This window comes from Oncorhynchus mykiss, chromosome 30, assembly GCF_013265735.2.
Source record: "Oncorhynchus mykiss isolate Arlee chromosome 30, USDA_OmykA_1.1, whole genome shotgun sequence".
Taxonomy (NCBI): Eukaryota; Metazoa; Chordata; class Actinopteri; order Salmoniformes; family Salmonidae; genus Oncorhynchus; species Oncorhynchus mykiss.
Window position 1 is genome coordinate 45,648,212 of NC_050570.1, and position 27,639 is coordinate 45,675,850.

At 44.8% G+C, this 27,639-nt stretch overlaps 1 protein-coding gene across 4 annotated transcripts in view; it reads right to left on the reverse strand.

Moving 5' to 3' along the window:
* Positions 1-27,639, reverse strand: part of LOC110521927 (seizure protein 6 homolog) — an 86,774-nt gene that overhangs the window by 12,368 nt on the left and 46,767 nt on the right. For all 4 annotated transcript variants that reach the window (XM_021599901.2, XM_036968850.1, XM_021599900.2 and 1 more), the window contains exons 9-13: positions 18,493-18,656; positions 13,110-13,304; positions 12,799-12,937; positions 12,084-12,280; positions 11,594-11,788 (exon numbers count right to left, since the gene is read on the reverse strand). In XM_021599901.2, the coding sequence (XP_021455576.1) occupies positions 11,594-11,788; positions 12,084-12,280; positions 12,799-12,937; positions 13,110-13,304; positions 18,493-18,656 (890 nt within the window). The remainder of the gene's footprint in view (positions 1-11,593; positions 11,789-12,083; positions 12,281-12,798; positions 12,938-13,109; positions 13,305-18,492; positions 18,657-27,639) is intronic.

The following is a 27,639-nucleotide window of genomic DNA, read 5'->3' on the forward strand; positions in this document are numbered from 1 at the left end:
GGACAAATCATTCACTAAACCCTAAACCTCAACTAAATCTTGTGATGACCCTGATGGACCCTGATCTCTCTTTTGACGAACATATCAAGACTGTTTCAGACAGCTTTTTTCCATTTACGTAACATTGCAAAAATCAGAAATTTTCTGTCCAAAAATGATGCAGAAAAATGTATCCATGCTTATGTTACTTCTAGATTAGACTACTGCAATACTCTACTTTCCGGCTACCCGGGTTTAGCACTAAATAAACTTAAGTTTGTGCTAAATACGGCTGCTAGAATCCTGACTAGAACCAAAAATGTGATCATATTACTCCAGTGCTAGCCTCCCTACACTGGCTTCCTGTTAAGGCAATGGCTGATTTCAAGGTTTTACTGCTAACCTACAAAGCATTACATTGGCTTGCTCCTACCTATCTCTCTGAATTGGTCCAGCCGTACATACCTACATGTACGCTATGGTCACAAGACGCAGGCTTCCTAATTGTCCCTGGAATTTCTAAGCAAACAGCTGGAGGCAGGGCTTTCTCCTATAGAGCTCAATTTCTATGGAATGGTCTGCCTACCCATGTGAGAGACGCAGACTCGGTCTCAACCTTTAAGTCTTTATTGAAGACTCATCTCTTCAATAGGTCCTATGATTGAATGTAGTCTGGCCCAGGTGTGTGAAGGTGAACGGAAAGACACTGGAGCAACGAACCGCCCTTGCTGTCTCTGCCTGGCCGGTTCCTCTCTCTCCACTGGGATTCTCTACCTCTAACCCTATTACAGGGGCTGAGTCACTGGCTTACTGGTGCTCTTCCATGCCGTCCCTTGAAGGGGTGCGTCACTTGAGTGGGCTGAGTCACTGACGTGGTCTTCCTGTCTGGGTTGGCGCCCCCCCTTGGGTTGTGCCGTGGCGGAGATCTTTGTGGGCTATACTCTGCCTTATCTCAGGATGGTAAATTGGTGGTTGAAGATATCCCTCTAGTGGTGTGGGGGCTGTTCTTTCGCAAAGTGGGTGGGGTTATATCCTGCCTGTTTGGCCCTGTCCTGGGGTATCATCGGATGGGTCCACAGTGTCTCCTGACCCCTCCTGTCTCAGCCGCCAGTATTTATGTTGCAGTAGTTTATGTCTCGGGGGGCTAGGATCAGTCTGTTATATCTGGAGTATTTCTCCTGTCTTATCCAGTGTCATGTGTGAATTTAAGTATGCTCTCTCTAATGCTCTCTCTCTTTCTAACTCTCACTCGGAGGACCTGAGCCCTCAGGATTACCTGGCATGATGACTCCTTGTTGTCCCCAGTCCACCTGGCCATGCTGCTGCTCCAGTTTCAACTGTTCTGCCTGCGGCTATGGAACACTGACCTGTTCACTGTGATTACTATTATTTGACCATGCTGGTAATTTATGAACATTTGAACATCTTGGCCATGTTCTGTTATAATCTACACCAAGCACAGCCAGAAGAGGAGGCCACCCCTCATAGCCTGGTTCCTCTCTAGGTTTCTTACTAGGTTTTGGCCTTACTAGGGAGTTTTTCCTAGCCACCGTGCTATATATATCAGCAGATATATCAGATATATCAGCTGATGTAAGAAGGGCTATATAAATACATTTGATTTGAAATTTGATTTGATGATTAATGTGGAAATTGAGCAAGTTCATGTGACTAAACAGTAGCTAAGAAGTCTCCCTAAGAGGGACTTGACATGTTGAATGCAGCAAGCTGTCTGCATACCCCACAAGATAGGCCACAACAGGTATTTTCACAAGTCTGGAACACACTATGGGAGGTGCACAGTACTGCATAGAGCCATGGCTGCATTGAACTCTATTCCACTTCAGCTAACTAATGCAAGCTGTAGAATCAGATAAAAAAAAACAGATATAAATACACCTTATGGAACATCAGGGACTGCACAGACACAGACACAGGCATACAAATACACATACACATGCTAACACTCGCACTCTACACACACACATACACATGGGTTTTGTATTGTAGATATGTGGTAGTATAGTGGCCTGAGGGCACACACTTAATGTGTTATGAAATGTAACGTTTTGTAATGTAATATTTTTTATTGTACATAACTGCCTTATTGTTGCCGGACCCCAGGAAGAGTAGCTGCTGCCTTCGCAGCAGCTAATGGGGATCCTTAATAAATACAAATACAGGGCCACCATCTCCAAAGTTCACTTAAAAAGGCAATAGCTCTGAGCTGGGGTTTTATTTGGTTTTTGTTGTTGACATTTTTTCAATTTTGTTCATTCTCTTTTAAACATCCATTAGTTTAAAATTCATTGCTCAGTTATCAGAGGTGGGACCAAGTTACTATTGTTCGAGTCACAAGCAAGTCTCAAGTCGAGTCCCAAGAAGAATGGGTCAAGACTCGAGTGAAGTCCAAGCTGTGCATTCTAAGACCAAGTCAAGTCTAGTCGAGTCACAAGTTTTCAAGTCAAGTCTCAAGTCAAGTAAAAAATAAATCTAAACATGCAACGACTTGTTCAACTACAAATCTTTGTCTATTTATTGAGGCCACCAGACAGCCCCTTTCATTAGTTTGTCTACATTTACATGTATTTGTTTACACATTTTGATTAGCCTATGTAATTGTGACCATGTAGCAGTAGTAAGGGCATGAAATCAGCAGAAGGCAAGGCAGGTTGACGTGCTCAGTGTGTAGATTTATTTGCAATAAACGGTATGGGGATGGAATGAAGAAGAAAAGTTTGCAATTATTGCTGTATTAGATTTAAACAAGAGAAATTAAACATTCTCCATTGGCGGTAGTTTGGAGAGCACAACTGAAGAGCCGTGCCTATGCTGCCACAATAAGAATACATTTTAAACAAATTCCAAATGCAAGCTTCATATGTAAATGATCAATTTCAAGCAATTGTTACATACCAAAATACCAGTCTGCCTATGCTAGTAATTGTTGCCCCCATTGCTGATGAGCTTGCAAAACAAACAGTTAATATTCTTGATCACCAAACAATTTTTGGAGCTGCATATGTATTTATTATGGCAATCCTCTCTTCCTATAATTTGACATTTGCTCTGCACCAGATCCTACAGCAAATCAGCAATCTGTTCTGCTCACCTGGTTCGCTAGCTCTGTGATGATTGACAGTTTGCTGGTCAAATCATCGAGCCGAGTGTGCATTTCACTAGCCAATCTGCTGCAGGTTTTTTTGCATGGGCGCTGCTTCGGCTACTGTCTCTGGCTGCGGTTAGAGTGAGCGTGACACCTCTTATGTAGTCTCTGTGCCACAAAATTAGTGACAAAACATTACAAAACCTAGCCAGATAATTTCAAGTCCAAGTCAAGTAATTTTATTTTATGTGAAGTTGAATCTCAAATCTTAAAATTTGTGACTCGAGTTAGACTCGGCCAGTAGGAGGCCCCCTTTTCCTCTGGTCTTAAAAATGCTCCAGGGCAGTGATTGGGGACATTGCCCTGTGTAAGTTGCCATCTTTTGGATGGGATGTTAAATTGGTGTCCTGACTCTGTGGTCACAAAAGGACCCATGGCACTTATTGTAAGAGTAGGGGTGTTAACCCCAGTTTCATGGCTAAATCATGGTCACCTAATCATTCCCAGCTTACAATTGGCTCATTCACCCCCCCCCCCCCCCTCTCCCCTTTACAGCAGGTCGTTGCTGTAAATGAGAATGTGTTCTCAGTCAACTTAACTGGTAAAATAAGGGTAAAAAACAAACCAATGTGACTTGAGTCCACAACTCTGTCAGTTATCACTTGGCTCATGTAAATTAGCAATAAGACCGCAATATCTACTAAGCTAGCAATGTTTCATCATTTAGCCATTTGATTTGGAATTTTAGGACGCCTGTAGGTATACAAAAATTATATATATTTTTTATTTGACAAAACATCGAGCCCATAGAAACTGCTAGAGCCCATAATAAATAACAAGGTTTTGAAGTGTCTCTCCTATAGATGAGATAGAAAAAATCAAACAAAATTGGTCACGTTATTCGTGAAACAGTTTACCCCCCATTACCTTTGAACTATTTTTACAGCCCGGTACTGGGTTACCTACAGACGCTTCCCCTGAAGCTTGTGTGCGTTGTAAAGCAGAACAACCCTTCTTGTTCATGAGTCTCCCCTTTCGATATTGGTGATTTCTTGTCCAGATCCTATCGTGTGTAGAAAAAGGACACTTTCACAAGACCCATGTTAAGAAACGGTAAGTCGAGCATAAACACACAAGGAGCAAAATGATGTCACTGGGTGTGTCAATCGACTCTAGAGGGTTTTAAAACACCCTAAGGTCAACAGCACCACTGTGTTCACATTTATCTCGTGTAAATGTTGTAGCTTCATAAAAATATTAAATAAATATAATTTATTTGGGAAATATTCAGTCTGTGCTCTTTTCTTCGTTAGCAAGAGCTGTTAATACTTTCTGAAGGCATATCTCTCCCTCTCGCCCCCTCTCTCAGGACCTGAGCCCTAGGTATATTCCTCAGGACTACCTGGCCTGATGACTCCTGGCTGTCCCTAGTCCACCTGATCGTACTGCTGATCCAGTTTCTGCTGTTTTGCCTGTGGCTATGGAACCCTGACCTGTTCACCAGACGTGCTACCTTGTCGTGCTGCTGCTCCAGTTTCAACTGTTCTGCCTGCGGCTATGGAACCCTGACCTGTTACCTTGTACCTCACCTGTTGTTTTTGACCCTCTCTCTCTCCCTCCCCCTCGCTCTCTCTACCGCACCTGCTTTCTCCACCTCTGAATGCTCAGCTATGAAAAGCCAACTGACATTTACTCCTGAGGTGCTGACCTGTTGCACCCTCTACAACCACTGATTATTATTTGACCCTGTTGGTCATCTATGAACATTTGATCATCTTGAAGAACGATCTCGCCTTAATGGCCAGGTACTCTTATAATCTCCAGACGGCACTGCCAGGTTTGGTGAGGTTTAAATCCTAAGCAACATGCCTATTCATTGTTTAAAGTATAATAGTAGGTCAAAGCTGTGTGCTGGAAAATCTTGGTAGAGCTAGCATTGTAGTGCTCTTGACTTGACTTTCTTTTTCGGTTTCAGACCAATGGCCAAAAACATATTTTTTAATTTTTCATATAGAGTATTTGAACCCATGTCAACCACCCTGCTCCACTCATGGCTAAAGCCAGTTTGAGAAACTTGCTAGCAAACTGTTGCACTATGAAACGAAATAAATAGTGCACTCTGAACCACAAAATGTATTTGCTAGACAATAGTGTTGTTGGACAAAGCAAGGAAATTAAACTTCAAAATGCAATACCATTTTATTGGGATTTGCAGCTGTTGTTTGTACAGTAAGTAATGATCCTTAAATGGAAGGTTGCACAATACAGTGCATTCGGAAAGTATTCAGACAACCTTGACTTTTTCCACATTTTGTTACGTTACAGCCTTATTCTAAAATGGATTAAATCGTTTTTCCAATCATCAATCTACACACAATATCCCATCACGACAAAGCAAAAAGAGGTTTTTTGAAAATAAAAAGCTGAAATATCACATTTACGTACGTGAGTATTAAGACCCTTTATTCAGTACATTGTTGAAACACCTTTGGCAGCGATTACAGCTTTGAGTCTTCTTGGGTATGAACATTTGCCCCAGTCTGAGGTCCTGAGCGCTCTTGAGCAGGTTTTCATCAAGGATGTCTCTGTACTTTTCTCTGTTCATCTTTCCCTTGACTGCCGCTGAAAAACAAACCCACAGCATGATGCTACCACCAGAATGCTTCACCGAAAGGATGGTATTGGCCAGGTGATGAGCGTTAGACATGGCTATCAGGCCAAAAGGTCAATCTTGGTTTCATCAGACCAGAGAATCTTGTTTCTCATGGTCTGAGGGTCCTTTAGGTGCCTTTTGGCAAACTCCAAGCGGGCTGTCATGTGCCTTTTACTGAGGCTTCTTTCTGGCCACTCTACCAAAAAGGCCTGACTGGTGGAGATCTGCAGAGATGGTTGTCCTTCTGGAAGGTTCTCCCATCTCCACAGAAGCACTCTGGAGCTCTGTCAGAGTGACCATCTTGGTCACTTCCCTGACTAAGGCCCTTCTCCCCCGAATCCTCAGTTTGGCTGGGCGGCCAGCTCCAGGAAGAGTCTTGGTGGTTCCAAACTTCTTCCATTTAAGAATGATGGAGAAAACTGTGTTCGCGGGGAACTTCAATGCTGCAGACATTTTTTGGTAGCCTTCCCCAGATCTGTGCCTCGACACAATCCTGTCTCAGAGCTCTACGGACAATTGCTTCGACCTCATGGCTTGGTTTTTGCTCTGACATGCACTGTCAACTGTGGGACCTTATATAGACAGGTGTGTGCATTTCCAAATCATGTTCAATCAATTGAATTTACCACAGGTGGACTCCAATCAAGTTGTAGAAACATCTCAAGGATGATCAAAGGAAACAGGATGCACCTGAGCTCAATTTCAATGGTCTGAATACTTATGAATACTTATGTAAATAAGGTATTTCTAAAACTAAGTACAGGTTGATCTATAGACTGCATAAAAAATAACTGATGATTTAAGCATTTGAACTTTGGATGGTGCATTTGTATTATGTATTTATTATGCCAAAGTAGCAGCTACTCTTCCTGGGGTCCAGCAAAATTGAGGCAGTTTATACAATTGAGGCCCCTACTCCACCACTACCACATATCTACAGTACTAAATGCTCTATGTAGTACTGTGTGCCTCCTACAGTCTGTTCTGGACTTGAGGACTGTGAAGAGACCTCTTGTGGCATGTATTGTCGGATATGCATGGGTGTCTGAGCTGTGTGCCAGTAGCTTAGACAGAGAGCTCGGTGCATTCAACATTCAACCTCTCATAAATAAAAGTATTCATGAAGTCAATCTCTCCTCCACTTTCAGCCAGGAGAGATTGACATGCATATTATCAATATTAGCTCTCTGTGTACATCCAAGGGTCATCCGTGCTGCCCTGTTCGGGGCCAATTGCAATTTTCCCAAGTTTCTCTTTGTGGCACCTGACCACACGACTTAACAGTAGTCCATATGCAACAAAATCAGGGCCTGTAGGACCTGCCTTGTTGATAGTGTTAAGAATGCAGAGCAGTGCTTTATTATGGACAGACTTCTCCCCATCTTAGCTACTGTGGTATCGATATGTTTTGACCATGACAGTTTACAATCCAGGGTAATTCCAAGCAGTTTAGTCACCTCAACTTGCTCGATTTCCACATTATTCATTACAAGATGTAGTTGAGGTTTACGGTTTAGTAATTGTCCCAAATACAATGCTTTTAGTTTTGGAAATATTTAGGACTAACTTATTCCTTGCTAGTCATTCCGAAACTGCAGCTCTTTGCTAAGTGTTGCAGTCATTTCATTCACTGTAGTAGCTGACGTGTTGAGTGATCCACATACATAAACACACTGGCCTTGCTCAAAGCCAGTGGCATGTTGTTAGTATAGCAATGGGCCTAAAGAGCTACCCTGGGGAATTCCTGCTTCTACCTGGATTATGTTTGAGAGGCTTCCATTAAAGAACACTCTCTGTGTTCTGTTAAACAAGTAACTCTTTATCCACATTATAGCAGGGGGAGTAAAGTCATAACATATATGTTTTTCCAGCAGCAGACTATGATAGATAATGTCAAAAGCTGCACTGAAGTCTAACAAGACAGCTAACAGGACAGCCCTCACGTTCATTTTATCATCAATTTCTCTCAGCCAATCATCAGTCATTTGTGTAAGTGCTGTGCTTGTTGAGTGTCCTTCCCTATAAGCATGCTGACATTATCTTGTCAATTTGTTTACTGTAAAATAGCATTTTTGGGCCTATCACAAGGGGGAGTTAGAACACGGATCTATTGGTAGTCTGAACGGTGGCACAAATTGACTATATTTTCGTAAAGTAATGGAGGTGTGAATGTCTGAGGAACAAGGCTGCAGGGAGAAGGCTGCAGCTCGAAAATGAGGGCGCACTGGGAGAAAAAAGCCTGGCAGGTTCCGGAATCTCCAGCGGGGCGCTCCGGTGGAGGTAAGTGGGGTTCTCTGCACACTGGCGTAGGCTGGGAGATTACGGGTGTGACCCGCTGCTCAGTGCAGAATTGCTCCAGCAATGTATCGTACGCCTGATCATGGCGCTCTGCCAGGGTATGGAGTCCCTCCATAAGACATTGAAGTAACTCTTCGTGTCTTCCAGTGGTGGCTTCTAGCAGGGAGACAGCATTGGGGAGCGGGTCTGAGTCTGCTGGATCAGTCATAGCCAGTTTGTATTATCACGATTTAGGGAAGTCCCAGATGCAGACAGTGTTGAAGTAACAAAAGTTTATTACTAGAACAGGGGGCACACAAAACGACAGATCAAGGGCAGGCAAAGGTCAGTAAATCCAGATAAGAGGCCAAAAGGTACAGAACTGCAGGCAGGCTCAGGGTCGGGGCTTGCAGAATGGTAAAAACCGGGAAAACTAGAAAACAGGAACTAGAAACACACAGGAGCAAGGGGAAAACCGCTGGTAGGCTTGACGAACAAAATGAACTGGCAACAGGCAAACAGAGGACACAGGTATAAATGCACTAGGGATAATGGGGAAGATGGGCAACACCTGGAGGGGGGTAGAGACAAGCACAAAGACAATTGCAACAGATCAGGGTGTGACAAGTACAGCCACTATTTAAAAAAGTCAAATGCATTCGTGAATTCAATCGCTTAACATGCTGACCAGACCGGACACGTCGCGTGCGTGAGCACCGCAAAATACATTTAGAAATCCATGTTATTCAATTACTGCACACACACTGCTCGCGTGCGCCAATGAGTGTCTGCGTTGCCAAGGGCTAAAATATAAGTCATTCCTATTTCTGACGCAGATCACGCTGAAAGTCCTGCCTCTCCCATCTCCTCATTGGTTTATAGAAGCAGGTACCCACGTGCCATCTCCTCATTGGTTATACCCACGTGAGTGATTGAAAGACAAAATGTTTTGCCGGTCGTGGTAAACGTGTAAGTTAGATGCCAATCACCATATAAGTTCAAAGATGAAAAAGCCTGGAAGGAGGAGCGATGACTAGAAACGATTCGGCTAGCTAATTAACGTTAGCTAGCAAGTGCAAGCTAACTAGCTAAATTGCCATACGTGTTTAATTGTTGTCGACCTGTCCCCAAATTAATGGCATTGGTTCAGAGTTTGTTTTGATATTTTAACCTGCGTGTTGTGATCGCGTTTGTTGTGGGGGAGGCAAAATAAATTCATGCACAATAGTGCACGCGCGCAGCCGGTTTGGGTTTCGTGTTAGCCGACATGTTGCGTTTTATTCATTGAGACTTTAACGGTATTAATGGATGTTTGCGAGGCATATCACTTCTTCCATCTCTTTGCATAGCCAACCAAATGCACTGTTTTCTAACCACATCTGTATTGATCCATAACGAATTACTATGGGAATAAATATCCCTGAATGACATAAATATTGGAATAAAGTAGGCTAATGAAGGCAACAAATTGTTGCTTACTGAAACACCCAAAGTCATCCAATTGTTATAATAGGATTTGAAGTAATATCCTATCTGCGTGTGGTCAACTACTTTAGCACCGATCGTTGAAGTTGGAGACTTTTATCTCCCTCACCAACTTTAAACATCTGCTATCTGAGCAGCTAACCGATCGCTGCAGCTGTACATAGTCCATCGGTAAATAGCCCACCCAATTTACCTACCTCATCCCCATACTGTTTATATTTATTTACTTTTCTGCTCTTTTGCACACCAGTATCTCTACCTGCACATGACCATCTGACCATTTATCACTCCAGTGTTAATCTGCTAAATTGTAATTATTCGCCTACCTCCTCATGCCGTTTGCACACAATGTATATAGACTATGTTTTTTCCTACTGTATTATTGGCTTGTTTATTGTTTACTCCATGCGTAACTCTGTGTTGTCTGTTCACACTGCTATGCCTTATCTTGGCCAGGTCGCAGTTGTAAATGAGAACCTGTTCTCAACTAGCCTACCTGGTTAAATAAAGGTGAAATAAATAAAATAAAAATAATAAAAAACAGTCAAATGCTGTTCATTTATTGTTTAATTATTTGGTTTTATAACTAAAATGCTTGACTGTATTTTAAGACTTGGATGACTTGCATGTTGTGTGATGACATGCACAAATGAATGAATGATTGAATGATTGATATACTGTATATTGAAGTAGGCCATTATGCCAATAAATAAGTTAAGCTAAAACAGCCACAGTAAACAGGATTTAGGCCTAGAGCCCCATGTCATTTCAATAACTTCACTTCTCAAAGATGCCCTCTGGTGGTCAAAGTAGCATTAATGACAACAATGGCTGACAGTAAAATAATATGACTTCATGCACTCTAATGTGCCTTACATTTATGCAGCACTCTGCAAGCTGTGCTGTAGTATGACGCAACTTTTAAAGGAAGAACCACTATACTATTGCCCAACAACAGAGTTTTTTTGTTATCGATGTTCAATGTCTACTATGATGGTAAAAGTCTTGATTTTGTGCAACAGAACGAGAAATGCAGATGTGCTGAACTGCTAATAAGTGATGTGTTTCAAGGCTGCTAGTGGTTAGCAGGACTATGCTAAAAGCCTACACACCGTATAAGTGATACATTTTTTGCTGATACAGAATAAAGAAATCACAGGATATGGTCAGATGATAAGTTGGTTTATTCAGTGCCAATGAGGACTCGGTATGATGTGGGTCTTTACCGTCTTATGTGGACAGTGGCTCACTCCTGCTGTGTATTTACTCGTGTGTTATTCTCTTGACATCACTTTTCCAACATGACATGTCAAATTCGGATAAATGTAAATTTCTCCCAAAATACAAATGTAAAGTGATATGTCATATTGGGACTTTTAATTGGAAACATGATCAGAATGTTTACCAGCAACCTATTTCTGCAATCTTCACTTTCAGTGTCTGAAAGGACCTAAGGCTCTATTCAATTTAGCTACCATCTGCAAAGTGGTTGTTTGGGCGGCGTCGGAGGTGGAACTGTGTTAGAGCTGTCAAATCTACAAACGTCTCCTGGCCGTATACCTAACGCAGACATTGCCATTGGCTGCTCAGAGTCGCATTAAGAGTAATCCCATATAGCCTTGCTTACAAGTTCGAACACTGGAATAATATATAACATTCTTATGATTTTGTTTAATTTGAGTGTCTTTATTTCTATGTAGCTTACACTTTCTCTTTCTGAACATCGAACGCGAGTGGGACAGATCTGACTTCATGACAATTATCAAGTGCAGCTGCTCACCAATTTGAAAACGCCAATGCAGTTCCACCTCCAACACCACCAAAACAGCTATTGCGGGTGTCGGCTATCGCCAGTTAACGGTAGATCTGATTGAATCTAAGCCTTACTCAACCTCTAAGATGTATGCTCAGTCAGTGATCTGCAACGGAGCAAAATGTTGGAAGTTCGGGTTGTGTTCCCCTGCTCAGGTGTTGCGTTGCATCAACCAATTGTTGCATACCACATTGACTGTGCCGTCGGGCACCAGATTGCTATAACATATGATCTGGCATGAGTCAGTAATGTCGTCGGGCAGGAACGCACTTTAGCTCACCTTTGATGCAGGTGGGTGGGCTGTTGCTCCAGGAAAGATCCCATTGGCAAGTGATGATGTCAGAGCCACTGATGTCATACCCCGGCTGACACTGATAGGTCAACACACTTCCCCTCACAGGAGAGGTGTGGGAGGAGCTAATCCAGCCAAATTCGATTTGAGAGAGGGCAGGGCAGGTGTCGTTAGGCTCTACCTCTGGATGTGAAAGAAGTTGATGTCATTAGATGTAGGATAAACCAAGTGATTGTTCAGAACATTCAGATTGAAAAATAATCGTGTAGAACACACAATTGAGGTAGAATACGTAAACGTCTTGTCTGTTAATATTATGTCTACAAAGTTATTAACATATTGCCTCACTGAATACACACCAGGAAAATGTAAATATTGTATTTGTGTGATGTTATGTATGGGCAATCAATGTTCTGCATATCATGTCCTTTATGTGAATGTAATGTCCTGTATGTAAAAGTCCTGTATGTGTACGTACCACGGTAGTGAATAAGGAACCCCTGGCTTAGAATAAAGGAGGAATCGTCAGGGTCACTCTGGAACTGAATAGTGACCTCAGAACCACCTGACACGACCTGGAAACGCTCTCGTGACCCCAGGTACTGGCCAATCACATGGGACATGAGGTCGTGACCATCGAATATGGTGAGAACGTCATTGTGGCGGATATTCAAACTTTGAGGGAGACAAAATACATGAAGAGAGGAAAACAGCTTTCACAATGTCTCTTCAAATGGAATCATAAAATAAATATTCTCACAATCATTGTCATTTCTAATCCTTACAATAAAAACTTCACTGGAAGCATCACATATTTTGTTTTATGTATGTCAGTCACAGTTGAAGCGCACCCATTATAATCAATGAGACTCACTACACCAGCCACGGAAGCAGTCATCAGTGAAGCGACGAAATGCAAGGTTCACATTGTTCAACCTTTTTTTTATGCTTTAAGTATATTCCTTTCAAAACATGCACAAACATTCTTATTTTGAGTTCTATCTCCATCATATGCCTCCGGTGTAGTGGTAAAAAAACAACTATGCAAAGGGAGCGCCCATGTTATGCAGTGAGGTTTCAGAGGCAAAAGAGGCAATTCAGAGGTTTCAGAGGCAATTCCCTCTCCCAATGCTCCAACCACAGCTTCAAAGACCAAAATAATGCCTTTTGGGTGTTGGAGAGGCCAAACTCACATCTGGATGTCCAGTTCGATGCGCTTCTCCTCATTACCATGGATCTGCCACACACAGTCCTGCCCCTTGGAGTAGCTCTGTGGCCAATCAGGGGACAGAACAGTGCTGGAGGGATCGGTCAACTCTCCCCCACACAAAGCTGAGAGAGAGAGTGGGAGTTAGGGGCGGAAGATAGAAAGCAAGATAGGGAAGGGGGGGTGAAAAAGTTATTGTAACATTAACTGTATTATTATCTTTTTTTTTGTTTAGTGAATGAAAGGGGCTTTACAAACACATTATCATAATGAAATGGCAGTATTCAATAGTATTACCTTTACACACAGGCTCACTCTCATTCCAGTGTGGATCACTTGGGTCTACACACTCAATGACCCCGGAGCCCTGCTCCATGACAAAGCCTGGGGAGCAGGAGAAGATGACTGTGGTGCCCAACGGAAAGGTGATGTCACTGCTGCTGAAATTCCCATGGGGCAAGTAGGGCTCATAACAGTGTTCCCCGTCAAAGGCTGAGAGAAAGCGAGAGAGAACGAGAGAGAGAGATAAAATAGTGTGCACATGTGAATATGAGGAGAGAAAGAGAGAGAAGTAGGATAAAGCATAATATAAGATGAACCAAAGTAGGGCTGACCCCATTTAGTCGACTAGTCGATTGTTTGGTCTATCGACTGTTGGTCGACCGAGATTTCTTTTTTTATGGTGCACAAGACACCTGTTTGATTCCCGCCTGTATCATTGGACTAATCCATTGCGGAGGCCACGGCAATGGCACAGTCCATCACTTTAAGACATGTGATACTGAAATTGTATTTATGGTTATATTATGTAAAAAAGAATAATGTAAAAAAGAATAAAGCTAATGTTATTAGTGTATTAAAATATGTGCATAATAGAAAAAAGAACAATGCGGCAGAGGCAGCAGCAGCAGCAGAGACGAGGAAACAGCCCTTGCCCTATTCAGAAGGGGGTGGTCGGGTAATGTAATTATGTGCACAAGCACAAAACCATATCTGTAATTTTTGTCCCGTCCGAATCTGCCATGTCAGTAACTTGTACATGGCAGGAGAGTAATTTCAGCCAGAATAACCAACTGCTTTTTGGCAAACTCCAGGGTCCTCTGATAATACCAGTCCCTGTGTTTTGAGAGAAATATCTGAGTTTGACAGGTGTTGCTCACGGTTTGAGCAAGAAAACAATGACTGATTCAATAAATTGAACGAAGTGCTGCGCATAGCCTAGTATTTACCATCAAGAAGTATTCAGACCCCTTGACTTTTTCCACATTTTGTTATGTTACAGCTTTATTCTAAAATTAATTAAAACATTTTATCCCACCTCATCAATCTACACACAATACCCCATAATGACTAAGCAAAAACATTTTTTTTGTGCAAATGTATATTTAAGAAAAAGGGAAATATTACATTTACATAAGTATTCAGACCCTTTCCTCAGTACTTTATTGAAGCACCTTTAGCAGCGATTACAGCCTTGAGTCTTCTTGGGTATAATGCTACAAGATTACCTGTATTTGGGGAGTTTCTCCCATTCTTCTCTGTAGTTCCTCTCAAGTGCTGTCAGGTTGGATGGGGAGCGTCGCTACACAGCTATTTTCTCTCCAGAGATGTTTGATTGGGTTCAAGTCCGGGCTCTCTCAAGGACATTCAGAGACTTGTCCCGAAGCCACTCCTGCCTTGTCTTGGCTGTGGGATTGGGGTTGTTGTCCTCTTGGAAGGTAAACCTTTGCACCAGTCTGAGGCCCTGAGCACTCTGGGGCAGGTTTTCATCAAGGATCTCTCTGTACTTTGCTCTGCTCATCTTTGCCTCAACCCTGCCTAGTCTCCCAGTCCCTGCCGCTGAAAAACAATAAAACAGCATGATGCTGCCACCACCATGATTCACCATGGGATTGGGGTTGTTGTCCTCTTGGAAGGTAAACCTTTGCACCAGTCTGAGGCCCTGAGCCAGGTTTCAGGCCCAAAAGTTTAAGCTTGTTTCTCATAGTCTGAGAGTCCTTTAGGTGCCATTTGGCAAACACCAAGCAGGCTGACACAGGCCTTTTACTGAGGAGTGCCTTCTGTCTGATCACTCTACAATAAAGACTTGATTGGTGGAGTGCTGCAGAGATGGAAGGTTCTCCCATCTCCACAGAGGAACTTGGTTACCTCCCTGACCAAGGCCCTTCTCCCTGATTGCTCAGTTTGGCTGGGTGGCCAGCTCTAGAAAAAGTCTTGGTGGTTCCAAACTTCTTCCATTTAATAATGATGGAGGCCACTGTGTTCTTGGGGAACTTCAATGCTGCAGAAATGTTTTGGTACCCTTCCCCAGATATGTGCCTCGACACAATCCTGTCTCGGAGCTCTACGGACAATTCCTTCGGACTCATGGCTTGGTTTTTGCTCTGACATGCACTGTTAACTGTGAGACCTTATATAGACAGGTGTGTGCCTTTCCAAATCATGTCCAATCAATTTAATTTACTTCAGGTCGATTCCAATCAAGCTGTAGAAACATCTCAAGGATGATCAATGGAAACAAGAAGCATGTGATGTCAAATTCAAGTCTCATAGTAGCAGGCTCTCACCCATTTTCCAGTAAACATTCGCCCGTTTCGCGTTTTTCACGTCTTCCTCATCCATTTTGCTGTCAACCTTACTGTGTTTGGAGTTTGTTATAACAAATGTATTGATGTGATTATGATAAGCTATAGGTCAGGCCCTCTTGGTTATATGCATGCGATGAGAGCGAGACAATGTGCGCCAGTCACACAGGCACTTGCTGTCATGTTTTTAACACCTTTGATTAAATAATTAAGACACACAAATGACTCAAACAGTATGCTTAAACCATCAGAGAAGCTCAGTGCATATGTAGTTGGTTTTATTCAAGCACATATTGAAAAATACGTTTAAAAGTTTCGACCAATCGATTGGTCTTAAGAACAAGACGACTCTCGGTCAACCAAGATTTTATTTTGACGGGGACAGCTGTAAGGGCGTTCGTCTGTAGGAGGAAGAGAAGCGGACCAAAGCGCAGCGTGGTGGTTATTCATGTTTTAATAAATCCCTACACATGAACAAACTAACAAAAACAAGAAATGTGCAAACGCAAAACAGTCCTATCCTGTGACAACAAACACAGTGACAGGAACAATCACCCACAAACACACAGTGAAACCCAGGCTACCTAAGTATGATTCTCAATCAGAGACAACTAATGACACCTGCCTCTGATTGAGAACCATACTAGGCCGAAACATAGAAATACCCAAATCATAGAAAAACAAACATAGACTGCCCACCCAACTCACGCCCTGACCATACTAACTACATACAAAACAAAGGAAATAGAGGTCAGAACGTGACAGTACCCCCCCCCAAAGGTGCGGACTCCGGCCGCAAAACCTTGACCTATAGGGGAGGGTCTGGGTGGGCGTCTGTCCGCGGTGGCGGCTCTGGCGCGGGACGCGGACCCCACTTCACCATTGTCTTAGTCCGCCTTATTGTCCGCCTCTGTGGCCTTCTCACCATGCCCACCCCTCTCAATGACCCCACTGGACAGAGGGGCTGCTTGGGACAGAGGGGCAGCTTCTCGGGACAGAGGGACAGCTGCTCGGGACAGAGGGACAGCTGCTCGGGACAGAGGGACAGCTGCTCGGGACAGAGGGACAGCTGCTCGGGACAGAGGGACAGCTGCTCGGGACAGAGGGACAGCTGCTCGGGACAGAGGGACAGCTGCTCGGGACAGAGGGACAGCTGCTCCGGGCGGAGGGGCTCTAGCGGCCCCTGGCTGACTGGCGGCACTGGCGGCCCCTGGCTGACTGGCGGCCCCTGGCTGACTGGCGGCACTGGCGGCCCCTGGTTGACTGGCGGCGCTGGCGCTGGGCTGACTGGCGGCACTGGCGGCCCCTGGTTGACTGGCGGCACTGGCGGCCCCTGGCTGACTGGCGGCACTGGCGGCCCCTGGCTGACTGGCGGCACTGGCGGCCCCTGGCAGACGGGCGGCATTGGCGGCGCTGGGCAGACGGGCGGCACTGGCGGCGCTGGGCAGACGGGCGGCACTGGCGGCGCTGGGCAGACGGGCGGCGCTGGCGGCGCTGGGCAGACGGGCGGCGCTGGCGGCGCTGGGCAGACGGGAAGCTCCGATGGCGCCGGGCAGACGCGAAGCTCCGGCAGAGGCGCCGGGCAGACGGGAAGCTCCGGCAGAGGCGCCGGACAGGCGGGAGGCTCCGGCAGAGGCGCCGGACAGGCGGGAGGCTCCGGCAGAGGCGCCGGACAGGCGGGAGGCTCCGGCAGAGGCGCCGGACAGGCGGGAGGCTCCGGCAGAGGCGCCGGACAGGCGGGAGGCTCCGGCAGAGGCGCCGGACAGGCGGGAGGCTCCGGCAGAGGCGCCGGACAGGCGGGAGGCTCCGGCAGAGGCGCCGGACAGGCGGGAGGCTCCGGCACGGCTGGAGAGGAGGAAGGCTCTGGACGGATGGGCCGGAGAGACAGCCTGGTACGGGGAGCTGCCACCGGAGGGCTGGGGTGTGGAGGTGGTGACGGATAGACCGGGCCGTGCAGGCGCACTGGAGCTCTTGAGCACCGAGCCTGCCCAACCTTACCCGGTTGAATGGTCCCGGTCGCCCTGCCAGTGCGGCGAGGTGGAATAGCCCGCACTGGGCTATGCAGGCGAACCGGGGACACCGTGCGCAAGGCTGGTGCCATGTAAGCCGGCCCAAGGAGACGCACTGGAGACCAGATGCGTAGAGCCGGCTTCATGGCACTTGGCTCGATGCCCACTCTAGCCCGGCCGATACGCGGAGCTGGAATGTACCGCACCGGGCTGTGCACCCGCACTGGGGACACCGTGCGCTCCACAGCATAACACGGTGCCTGCCCGGTCTCTCCAGCCCCCCGGTAACCACAGGAAGTTGGCTCAGGTCTCCTACCTGGCGTAGCCATACTCCCTGTTAGCCCCCCCCCAAGAAATTTTTGGGGCTGACTCCCGGGCCTCCATCCACGACGCCGCGCTGCCTCCTCATACCAGCGCCTCTCCGCTTTCGCCGCCTCCAGTTCTTCTTTGGGACGGCGATATTCTCCTGGCTGAGCCCAGGGTCCTCTTCCGTCTAATTCCTCCTCCCATGTCCATACCTCCTCGCGCTGCTCCTGCTGCTGCTTTTTCCGTTGCCCATTACCACACCGCTTGGTCCTGTTGTGGTGGGTGATTCTGTAACGGTTCTCTTGTTGTGGAGTAGAGGCGGACCAAAGCGCAGCGTGGTGGTTATTCATGTTTTAATAAATCCCTACACATGAACAAACTAACAAAAACAAGAAATGTGCAAACGCAAAACAGTCCTATCCTGTGACAACAAACACAGTGACAGGAACAATCACCCACAAACACACAGTGAAACCCAGGCTACCTAAGTATGATTCTCAATCAGAGACAACTAATGACACCTGCCTCTGATTGAGAACCATACTAGGCCGAAACATAGAAATACCCAAATCATAGAAAAACAAACATAGACTGCCCACCCAACTCACGCCCTGACCATACTAACTACATACAAAACAAAGGAAATAGAGGTCAGAACGTGACAACAGCCCTAAACTAAAGCAAGCAGCAGTGACTGTACTGCACAGTCAATTAACAATTAAGAGTGAGAAAGAGACAAGAGAACTGTGTACTGATGCTGGGAGCATTTTAAGGTCTTACCTTCATAGCGCAGAGCTAGCAGTAGCGGGATGAAAGAGGAGTCGGCCGTGAGCTCCAGATAGAGTATGAAGCCCTCACTCACGATACCACGCTCTGGAACATCGTCCAGGTCTGAGTCAAACAGCAACGGAGCCATGGAGTTGTTTCCGCTTCGCACAATCAGCCTGACAAAGAGGGAGAATAAAGGATGGAGGGGAAGAAAGAAGAGTAGAGAGGCGGAAATCAAATCAAACTTCATTTGTCACATGCGCAGAATACAACAAGTGTAGACTTTACCGAGAAATGCTTACTTACAAGCCCGTAACCGACAGTACTGTTCAAGAAGAGTTAAGAAAATATTTACCAAGTAGACTAAAATAAAAAGTAATAATAAAAAAGTAACACAATAAGAATAACAATAATGAGGTTATATACAGGGGGCACCGGTACCGATTCAGTGTGCAGGGGTACAGGTTATTTGAGGTCATTTGAACATGTAGGTGGGGGTGAAGTGACTATGCATAGATAATAAACAGCGAGTAGCAGCAGTGTACAAAAGGGAGGGGGAGGGTCAATGTAAATTGTCCGGTGGCAATTTTACTAATTGTTCAGCAGTCTTATGGCTTGGGTGTAGAAGCTGTTGAGGAGACTCTTGGTCCTAGACTTGGCGCTCCGGTGCCGCTTGCCATGCGGTAGCAGAGAAAACAGTCTATAAATGGGGTGACTGGAGTCTCTGACAATTTTATGGGCTTTCCTCTGACACCGCCTATTATGTAGGACCTGGATGGCAGAAAGCTTGGCCCCAGTGATGTACTGGGCCATTTGCATTACCCTCTTTAGAGCCTTACGGTCAGATGCCAAGCAGTTGCCATACTAGGCGGTGATGCAACCGGTCAGGATGATTTTGATGGTGCAGCTGTTGAACCTTTTGAGGTTCTGGGGACCCATGCCAAATCTTTTCAGTCTCCTGAGGGGGAAAGGTGTTGTCTTGCCCTTTTCACAACTGTCTTGGTATGTTTGGACCATGATAGTTCCTTGGTGATGTGGACAGCAAGGAACTTGAAACTCTCGAACCCCCTCCACTACAGCCACGTCAATGGTAATGGGGCCTGTTCGGCCCACTTTTTCCTGTAGTCCACGTGGTAGGATTCAATCTGAATCCTGTATTGACGCTTTGCTTGCTTAATGGTTCGTCTGAGGGCATAGCGGGATTTCTTATAAGTGTCTGGATTAGTCTCCTGCTCCTTGAAAGTGGCAGCTCTAGCCTTTAGCTCAATGTGGATGTTGCCTGTAATCCTTGGCTTCTGGTTGGGATATGTATGTACAGTCACTGTGGGGACGATGACTGAGGTGGTGTACTCCTCAATGCCATTGCATGAATCCCGGAACATATTCCAGTCTGTAATAGCAAAACAGTCCTGTAGTGTAGCATTCGCGCCATCTGACCATTTCCGTATTGAGCAAGTCACTGGTGCTTTAGTTTTCGCTTGTAAGCAGGAATCAGGAGGATAGAATTATGGTCAGATTTGCCAAATGGAGGGCGGGGGAGAGCTTTGTATGCAGGTGGGGAGAAAGGGGGTGCAGATGGAGGAAGAATAGCAGGTAGGAAGGAAGGATGGTAGAAAGGAAGGAAAGATGAAAGGAAGGAAAGAAGGGAGAAAAGAAGAGTGAAGGGAGAGAGGTTATTCCGTCAAGACGTTTAACCATGGTATTTGATTTTATTATGGATTCTCATTAGCTGCTGCCAAGGCCGCTACTCTACTACCACATATCTACAACAGAAAATCCATGTGTGTGTTGTGCGTATGTTATCATGTGTGTGTGTGAATGCATGTGTCTGTGCCTGTGTGAGTGTCTCTTCACAGTCCCCGCTGTTCCATAAGGTGTATATCTATCTGTTTTCAAATCAGATTTTACTGCTTGCATGAGTTACTTGATGTGGAATAGAGTTCCATGTGGTCATGGCTCTATGTAGTACTGTGCTCATCCCATAGTCTCAAATAAAATTGTATTTGTCACATGCTTCAAATACGAGACTGAAACGCTTATTTATACAAGCCCTAACCAACAATGCAGTTTAAAATGTATATTATTATTTTTTGAACACCACCCCAAAAAATAATGAGAAGAAAAAGAAATCAAAGTAACAAATAATTAATAGCAGCAGTAAAATAACAATAGCGAGGCTATATACTGGTGGTATCGGTACAGAGTCAATGTGCGGGGACACCGGTTAGTCGAGGTAATTGAGGTAATATGTACTTTATAGGTAGGGTTAGCGCATGGTCTATTTTCCTGAATATCCACCTGTCTGACCTGCCCAAAGTAAACAGGCCTGTCAGGCTCAGAAGCTTGGATATGCATATAACTGGTAGAATTGGATAAAAAACACCCTGAAGGTTCTAAAACTGTTAAAATAATGTCTGTGAGTATAACAGAACTGATATGGCAAGCAAATATCATAGGAAAATACATCCAGAATTTCTTGCAGTACCTATGGCTTCCACTAGATGTCAACAGTCTTTATACAAGGTTTCTGGCTTGTTTCTTGAAAAACGAACCAGTAGTTGTAGTGTATCCAAGGTGTCCCTCATTAGGAAAGTAAACTTGTGGCACGCTCTTAGTTATTTATCTTCCCTATTGAACATACTAATCTCTGTATTAAATATTATTGTTTATTTCGATATTAGAGTACCTGAGGATTAATTAGAAACATTGTTTGACTTGTTTGGACAAACATTACCAGTAACTTTTTGGATTCCTTTGTATGCATGTTGAACGAGTGGATTACTGAAATCAATGGCGCCAACTAAACAGACTTTATTGGATATAAAGAAGGACTTTATCGAACAAACCAACCATTCATTGTGTAGCTGGGACCCTTGGGATTGCAAACAGAGGAAGATCTTCAAAGATAAGTGATTTATTTTATCGCCATTTGTGATTTTGTGATGCCTGTGCTGGTTTGAAAAATATGTTGACGTGGGACACTGTCCTCAGATAATCGAATGCTATGCTTTCGACATAAAGCCTTTTTGAAATCTGACAACGCAGTTCGATTACCAAGATTCTAAGCTTTTGAATGATGTAAGACACTTCTATTCCATGAATGTTTAATATTAAAAAAATATATTTTGAATTTGGCGCTCTGCAATTTCACCGGATGTGTCGAATTTGATCCCGCTAGCGGGATCCGTGCCCTAATGTAATCGGTGGCAGGGAAGTCAGACGCAGGAGAGCAGAACTTGGTAATAGCCGGAACAGTTTAAAAGCAAAACCCACAGCATAAAAATAACAATAATAATTGGGTACAAAAACCCGTCGCGCACCAAACAAGACATGCACAAGCACTTACAATAAACAATCCCACACAAAGACATGGGGGAAACAGATGGTTACATATACAACAAATGATTGAGGGAATTGAAACCAGGAAAAAGAAGACAAAACACATGGAAAATGAAAAGTGGATCGATGATGGCTAGAAGACCGGCGACGCCGACCGCCGAGCACCGCCCGAACAAGTAGAGGACCCGACTTCAGTGGAAGTTGTGACAGCTAAGAGGTTTTTAAGGTGACTAAAATAACAGAGAGTAGCAGCAGTGTAAAGGGGGAGGGGCAAGGCAAATAGTCTGAGTAGCCATTTGATTACATGTTCAGGAGTCTTATGCGTTGTGGGTAGAAGCTGTTTAGAAGCCTCTTGGACCTAGACTTGGCGCTCCGGAACCGCTTGCCATGCTGTGTAGCAGAGAGAACAGTCCAATATTAGGGTGACTGGAGTCTTTGACAATTTTTATGGCCTTCCTCTGACACCGCCAAGTATAGAGGTCCTGGATAGCAGGAAGCTTGGCCCCAGTGATGTACTGGGCCATGCGCACTACCCTCTGTAGTGCCTTGCGATCGTATGGCAACTGCTTGGCCTCCGAGGCAGTGATGCAACCAGTCAGCATTCGCTCGATGGTGCAGCTGTTCTGGACTTGGGGACTGTGAGAGACCTGTGAGACTGTGAGAGACCTCTGGTGGCATGTCTTGTGGGATATGCATGGGTGTCTGAGCTGTGTGCTAGTAGTTTGAAAAGACAGCTCAGTGCATTTAACAACCTCTCACAATACCTCTCACATGTCATACCTCTCACAAAGTAGTGATGAAGACAATCTCTCCTCTACTTTGAACCAGGAGAGATTGACATATTATTAATGTTAGCTCTCTGTGTACATTTAAGGGCCAGCCGTGCTGCCCTGTTCTGGGCCAATTGTAATTTTCCTAATTCCCGTGGTGCCTGACTACACGACTGGACAGTAATCCAGGTGCAACAAAACTAGGGCCTGTAGGACCTGCCTTGTTGATAGTGTTCTTAATAAGTCAGAGCAGCGCATTATTTTGGACAGATTATGGACTCTCCCCATTTTAGCTACTGTTGCATCAATATTTTTCAACAAGGTTTAGCGTTTAGTGAATGATGTGTTCCAAATACAATGCTTAACATTTTTGAAATATTTAGGACTAACTTAATTCTTGCCACATATTCTGAAACCTAGACCGCTGCCCTGGGGAATGCCTGACTAACTGGATTATGTTGGATTGGCTTCCATTAAAGAACACCCTCTGTATTCTGTTAGACAGGTAACACTCGATCCACAATACAGCAGGGGATGTAAAGCCATAACACATATGCTTTTCCAGCTACAGATTATGATCGATAATCAAAAGCTGCACTGAAGTATAACAAAACAGATCCCACAAACTTTTTATTATCAATTTCTCTCAGCCAATCATCAGTGATTTGTGTAAGTGCCATACATATTGAATGCCCCTCCCCTATAAACATGCTGTTGTTAATTTGTTTACTGTGAAATAGCATTTGTTCCCCAAATGTTTACTAAGGGTGATTAACAGGCTGATTGGTTGGCTGTTTGAGCCAGTAAAGGATCCTTTGCTATTCTTGGGTAGCGGAATACTAATTTGCATAGTAAAAAATTGATGTAGCGTCCAAACTACTTGGCCAACAACCCCATCTATGGAGAGATGACACTCATGAGACTGTCATGAACATGATATTGTTCTCAGTTTTGCTCTACGACCCCCACAAGCGTCACAGGACTCGTTTGACGTCGGTACAGCCAATCTGCCAATCTGTCTGTAGCGTCCAAACACTAATATGACCTCTCTATGAAAAGGAGAGTCTTTAACACACACGTACCTGTCGGTTGTTATGCTCTAGGATGCCCATAACCCTCACAAGACTAGTCTGAAGGTAGCCGGGGACCAGTTTAATGTGGGCTATTTTTAGCACTTTTCTGGAATTCTTGATTGTTTTATTGCTTTACTGGGAGACTTATCAGAGGTAGACATGACGGTGATATGTTTGAGCTGATAATGCACTGTGGACTTCCTACTAGGGCAAACCTCCTCAGTGCTAACAGTATATCTCAGGTTCATAGGTGCATTAATACTGCATAGGACTGCATAGCCATAGGATTGACAGAGGCATTGAGGGGAGTTAGAGGGACATAAATCAGGTTACTCTCTTATGACTGCCAACACCCCTGGGACAATGCACATTTGCAGCATCACTACAACAACTCAACGACACAATGGTAGGGATTATCTGAGCAGGGCTTGGGTCACTGATACGTCATTGTCTCAACGCAGCCTTGAAATGCTTGGACAGGGTCCAGGAGGCAAGATGATTAGGATAGAGTCATTCCTGTAGAGCATCTTCTGTTTCCAAAAGGTGTCAAAGTTATCTATAAAAGTTATGGCAACAGATCTACAGTAGTATTTTAGCCAGGTGTGTAAATGCCAGTAGCCTCCTGAATCTTTCACAGCCGTGGCCCAGCGGTGTTACCGGGCTTGGAATAATTGGCCGCTTTTTGGAATCTTTCAGAGCTAGAATCAGTTCTTCAAAATCCATTTTCAGCCGTTCCGAGCTAGCCCTCCTAATATGTGTCATTTGATCCAACATGGACTACGACAACGTCAGCCCCCGACAGCTGTCGGAGAATGGTAGGAAGCAGTCTTGTAATGTCCTGTACTCATGCTCATGCTTGCAATGTCCTGTACTCATGATAGCACAGAGTTTTTGCCCCAGGAACCGAGATGTTTCTCACCATAGAGCTGTCGATGATGACAGCTGGTGAAATATCTGTGGAGGTCTGGACTTTCTTTCGCCCAGACACCCTCATGGTCCAACGAAGGGGGGAGCTCTGAAGATCTGAACCTGAGGTAGAAGCCACCAGAGAGGGAGACAGAACATGGGACGAAGACGCAGGTACCTCCAGATCTGATCTCGAAGTGGAAGCCCCCAGGGATGAAGGTGTCGGAACCTCTGGATCTAGGGCGGCAAAGTTGTTTGAAGTATGTATCCGATCCAGGCTTACCACAGCCAAGGGGGCCCTTATTGCCAGAAGGCTGCTGCTTTCAACCTCCACGGCGAGTGACATGCCTACATAGTTGCTTGGTAGGGTGAAGAATAGGAACATCCACTAAGTCATCCTGAAGCATCCTACTAACTCCATTATCCAGGGAATGTGGAGACCCCTTCAGGGAGGAATCCCTGCAGGGCACCAGCTAGTTGGCTGCGGAGAGACGACAGAGCAGCAACACTCCCACCAACACAGCTCCTGCAGCGTTGAAAAAATGTGTTCGCAACCTCTATTTGAAACTACAGGCTAGCTGGGCTTCTGTGTCTCTCTTCTTGAAAATAATTTACTAACAGTTTGCTATGAGCTTCAGTGGGTTCGCAAATACAGCCCTAACCCCGCCTCCCGAAACAAGCACAGCCAGTGAAATGGCAAACACACAAGCACACACCAGTACGGCAAACAGAGAGAAAGCAGAGGCCTTACTCTCTCTATAGATCCTGGCTGCACATACACTGTACGAGCGGGAGATGACCAACTCGCAAGTTGGTGCTGTAGAAACAAGCAGTTTTGGCAGTGAGCCAAAACACCAGTCAACAAAGATCACTAAATACACTGTGGCATTCTCATAGTTGCAGTGTTAACTTGAATATAATCTTGGTTATTAACCCAGAACTAAAGTCTTGGTCAGATGCTCGATTAAGTTCTGGTTCCATACATGTTAAGAGAAGAGATAGAATGAGGTTTGGAACTGGAAAGAAGAGCTCCACCCTCACTCTTTGCAAGTTACAGACATGTCCAAACTACTGTAACTAATGCTGCTCATTATCTCACTCATCTTGTGGTATCATGACAGCTCTATGGTACGTAGTTAGTTTGTCCACGAGACAGCAACTCTAATAGAGCTTATTTACACAGGGTATTTGAACGTATTTTATACATCTTGCACCGATGTATAAAATAACATCCCTACTGAGAAAAAACAGCACACATTTCAAGCTGGTCCATGCTGTTTTATGCTGGTCCATGAAAGTCTATAACTGGTCAGTACTGTTCAGAGGCTGGTCAAGCTGGTCTGACCAGCATGGTCTAGCTGGTCAAGCTGGTCTAACTCAGCGATGGGCAACTTTGATGTGGGGGCCACAAAACAAAGTGGCGTACCCAGAGCTATACCCACACATGAAGTCAACTGATTTGTGCGATCAATCTATTTGTGCAGATAGACTACTTAACTCTCTTAACTAAATGCATTATAGCAGTAGCAAGGGCCGGCCCTAGCTTTTTGGGGGCCCTAAGCAAGAGGGCCCCCATGGCGGATAGAAAATGTACATTTCCGGCAATTCTACACATTTTGCCATGGGGCATAGAGAAATGTTGCCGTTTTAACGCATATTTTCTGCAATTCTACACATTTTTCCATGACTCATGCCATGTTAATATGATATATGATATCTGAATTAGAGTGACTAATACAATCAATGTGGGCCCCCAAAGGTCAGGGCCCATGGGCACGTGTCCTGCTTGCCTGGTCGGTATTCGACATGTTTAGATAGCTGGCTAGACTAACTTACCAATCAAAAAACTGTTGTCTGACATTGCTAATTGAGTGACTGTCAGTGACTGACATAACAAGAGAACAACCACATTTCAAAATATTTTTGTTGTGTGGTCTAGCTGGTGAAGCTGGTGACCAGCCTTCACTGTGTTTTGGACACTGGTGACCAACATTCACTGTGTTTTGGACAGTGGTATGGTGGTGACCAAGCTGGTCCATGCTGTTCTATGCAGGTCCAACCTGGTTAAGTTGGTCAAACTGGCCTGACCACACCCATCATTATCATATTTTCCAGCATGCTCTATTGCAGTTGAGTTTTAAAATGGTTTTGTTTCAATATCATTTTAGTTTTGTTTGTTTTTGCATTTGATTAATTCATCTTATTTTACACAAAGATAAATAACATACCTTTTTCTAAACTAATCCAATATGTTAGATTGACTTCTTGCACTCATAACTGAAGTTTAGATGGTTTAGGTAGTCTCATTCAATCTTCTTTTCAATCCTGGCAGTCCTTCTGAATGCAGATTGGGGGTGAAGAAAAGTTCCAATTGTTGGATATCCCCACCCTGGCTGGATTCTACTGTGAATTAAACATCACTTTGCAAGCCAGCATGATATGACTTGATATGCTGGTTACCAGTATTGGATTCTAGCTTGAAATACTTGCTACACTAGAAGTTAATGATAACAGCTGCATCTTCTCATGAAGCGTCGGAGGTTCCTTTGGTATCGGCCAACATTTTCATGGGATCGCCGGGGAATAAGGTAGGTACTGCTTCACTGTAGTGTACTATTCCTATCATTTGTGGGGGGCGAGTTAGAGAAGCCCCTGATGGGGCTAGGGTTTGGCCTGAGGGCTCCGGCTCTAAATGGACAACAGCCATCAACTATTATTATGGGAAGCATGAGTGGAAGTCTGAAATAACCATACACTTTGTTTTCCTGGAGCTAAGATATTGGATTTATTAGAAATCATGCCCACCATCAAGAAACAGATTCCTGCTCAAACTGTTGTGTTCCATATTGGGTCTAATGATATTATGTGTGTGAAATCTGTAAAGCTAAGAGACAATTTCTTACATCTCTTGGAGAATGCTCAGAAATTAGCAGGACATATAATTGTCTCAGGCCCAATTCCATCTCGCCGTTGTGAGTGTTTGGCCATCTTCGGTCTCTTCACCAGTGGTTAATATGTCTGACCAAGGACTTGGGCATGTCCTTCTGGAATAGGCCTGGCTACTTTGTGGA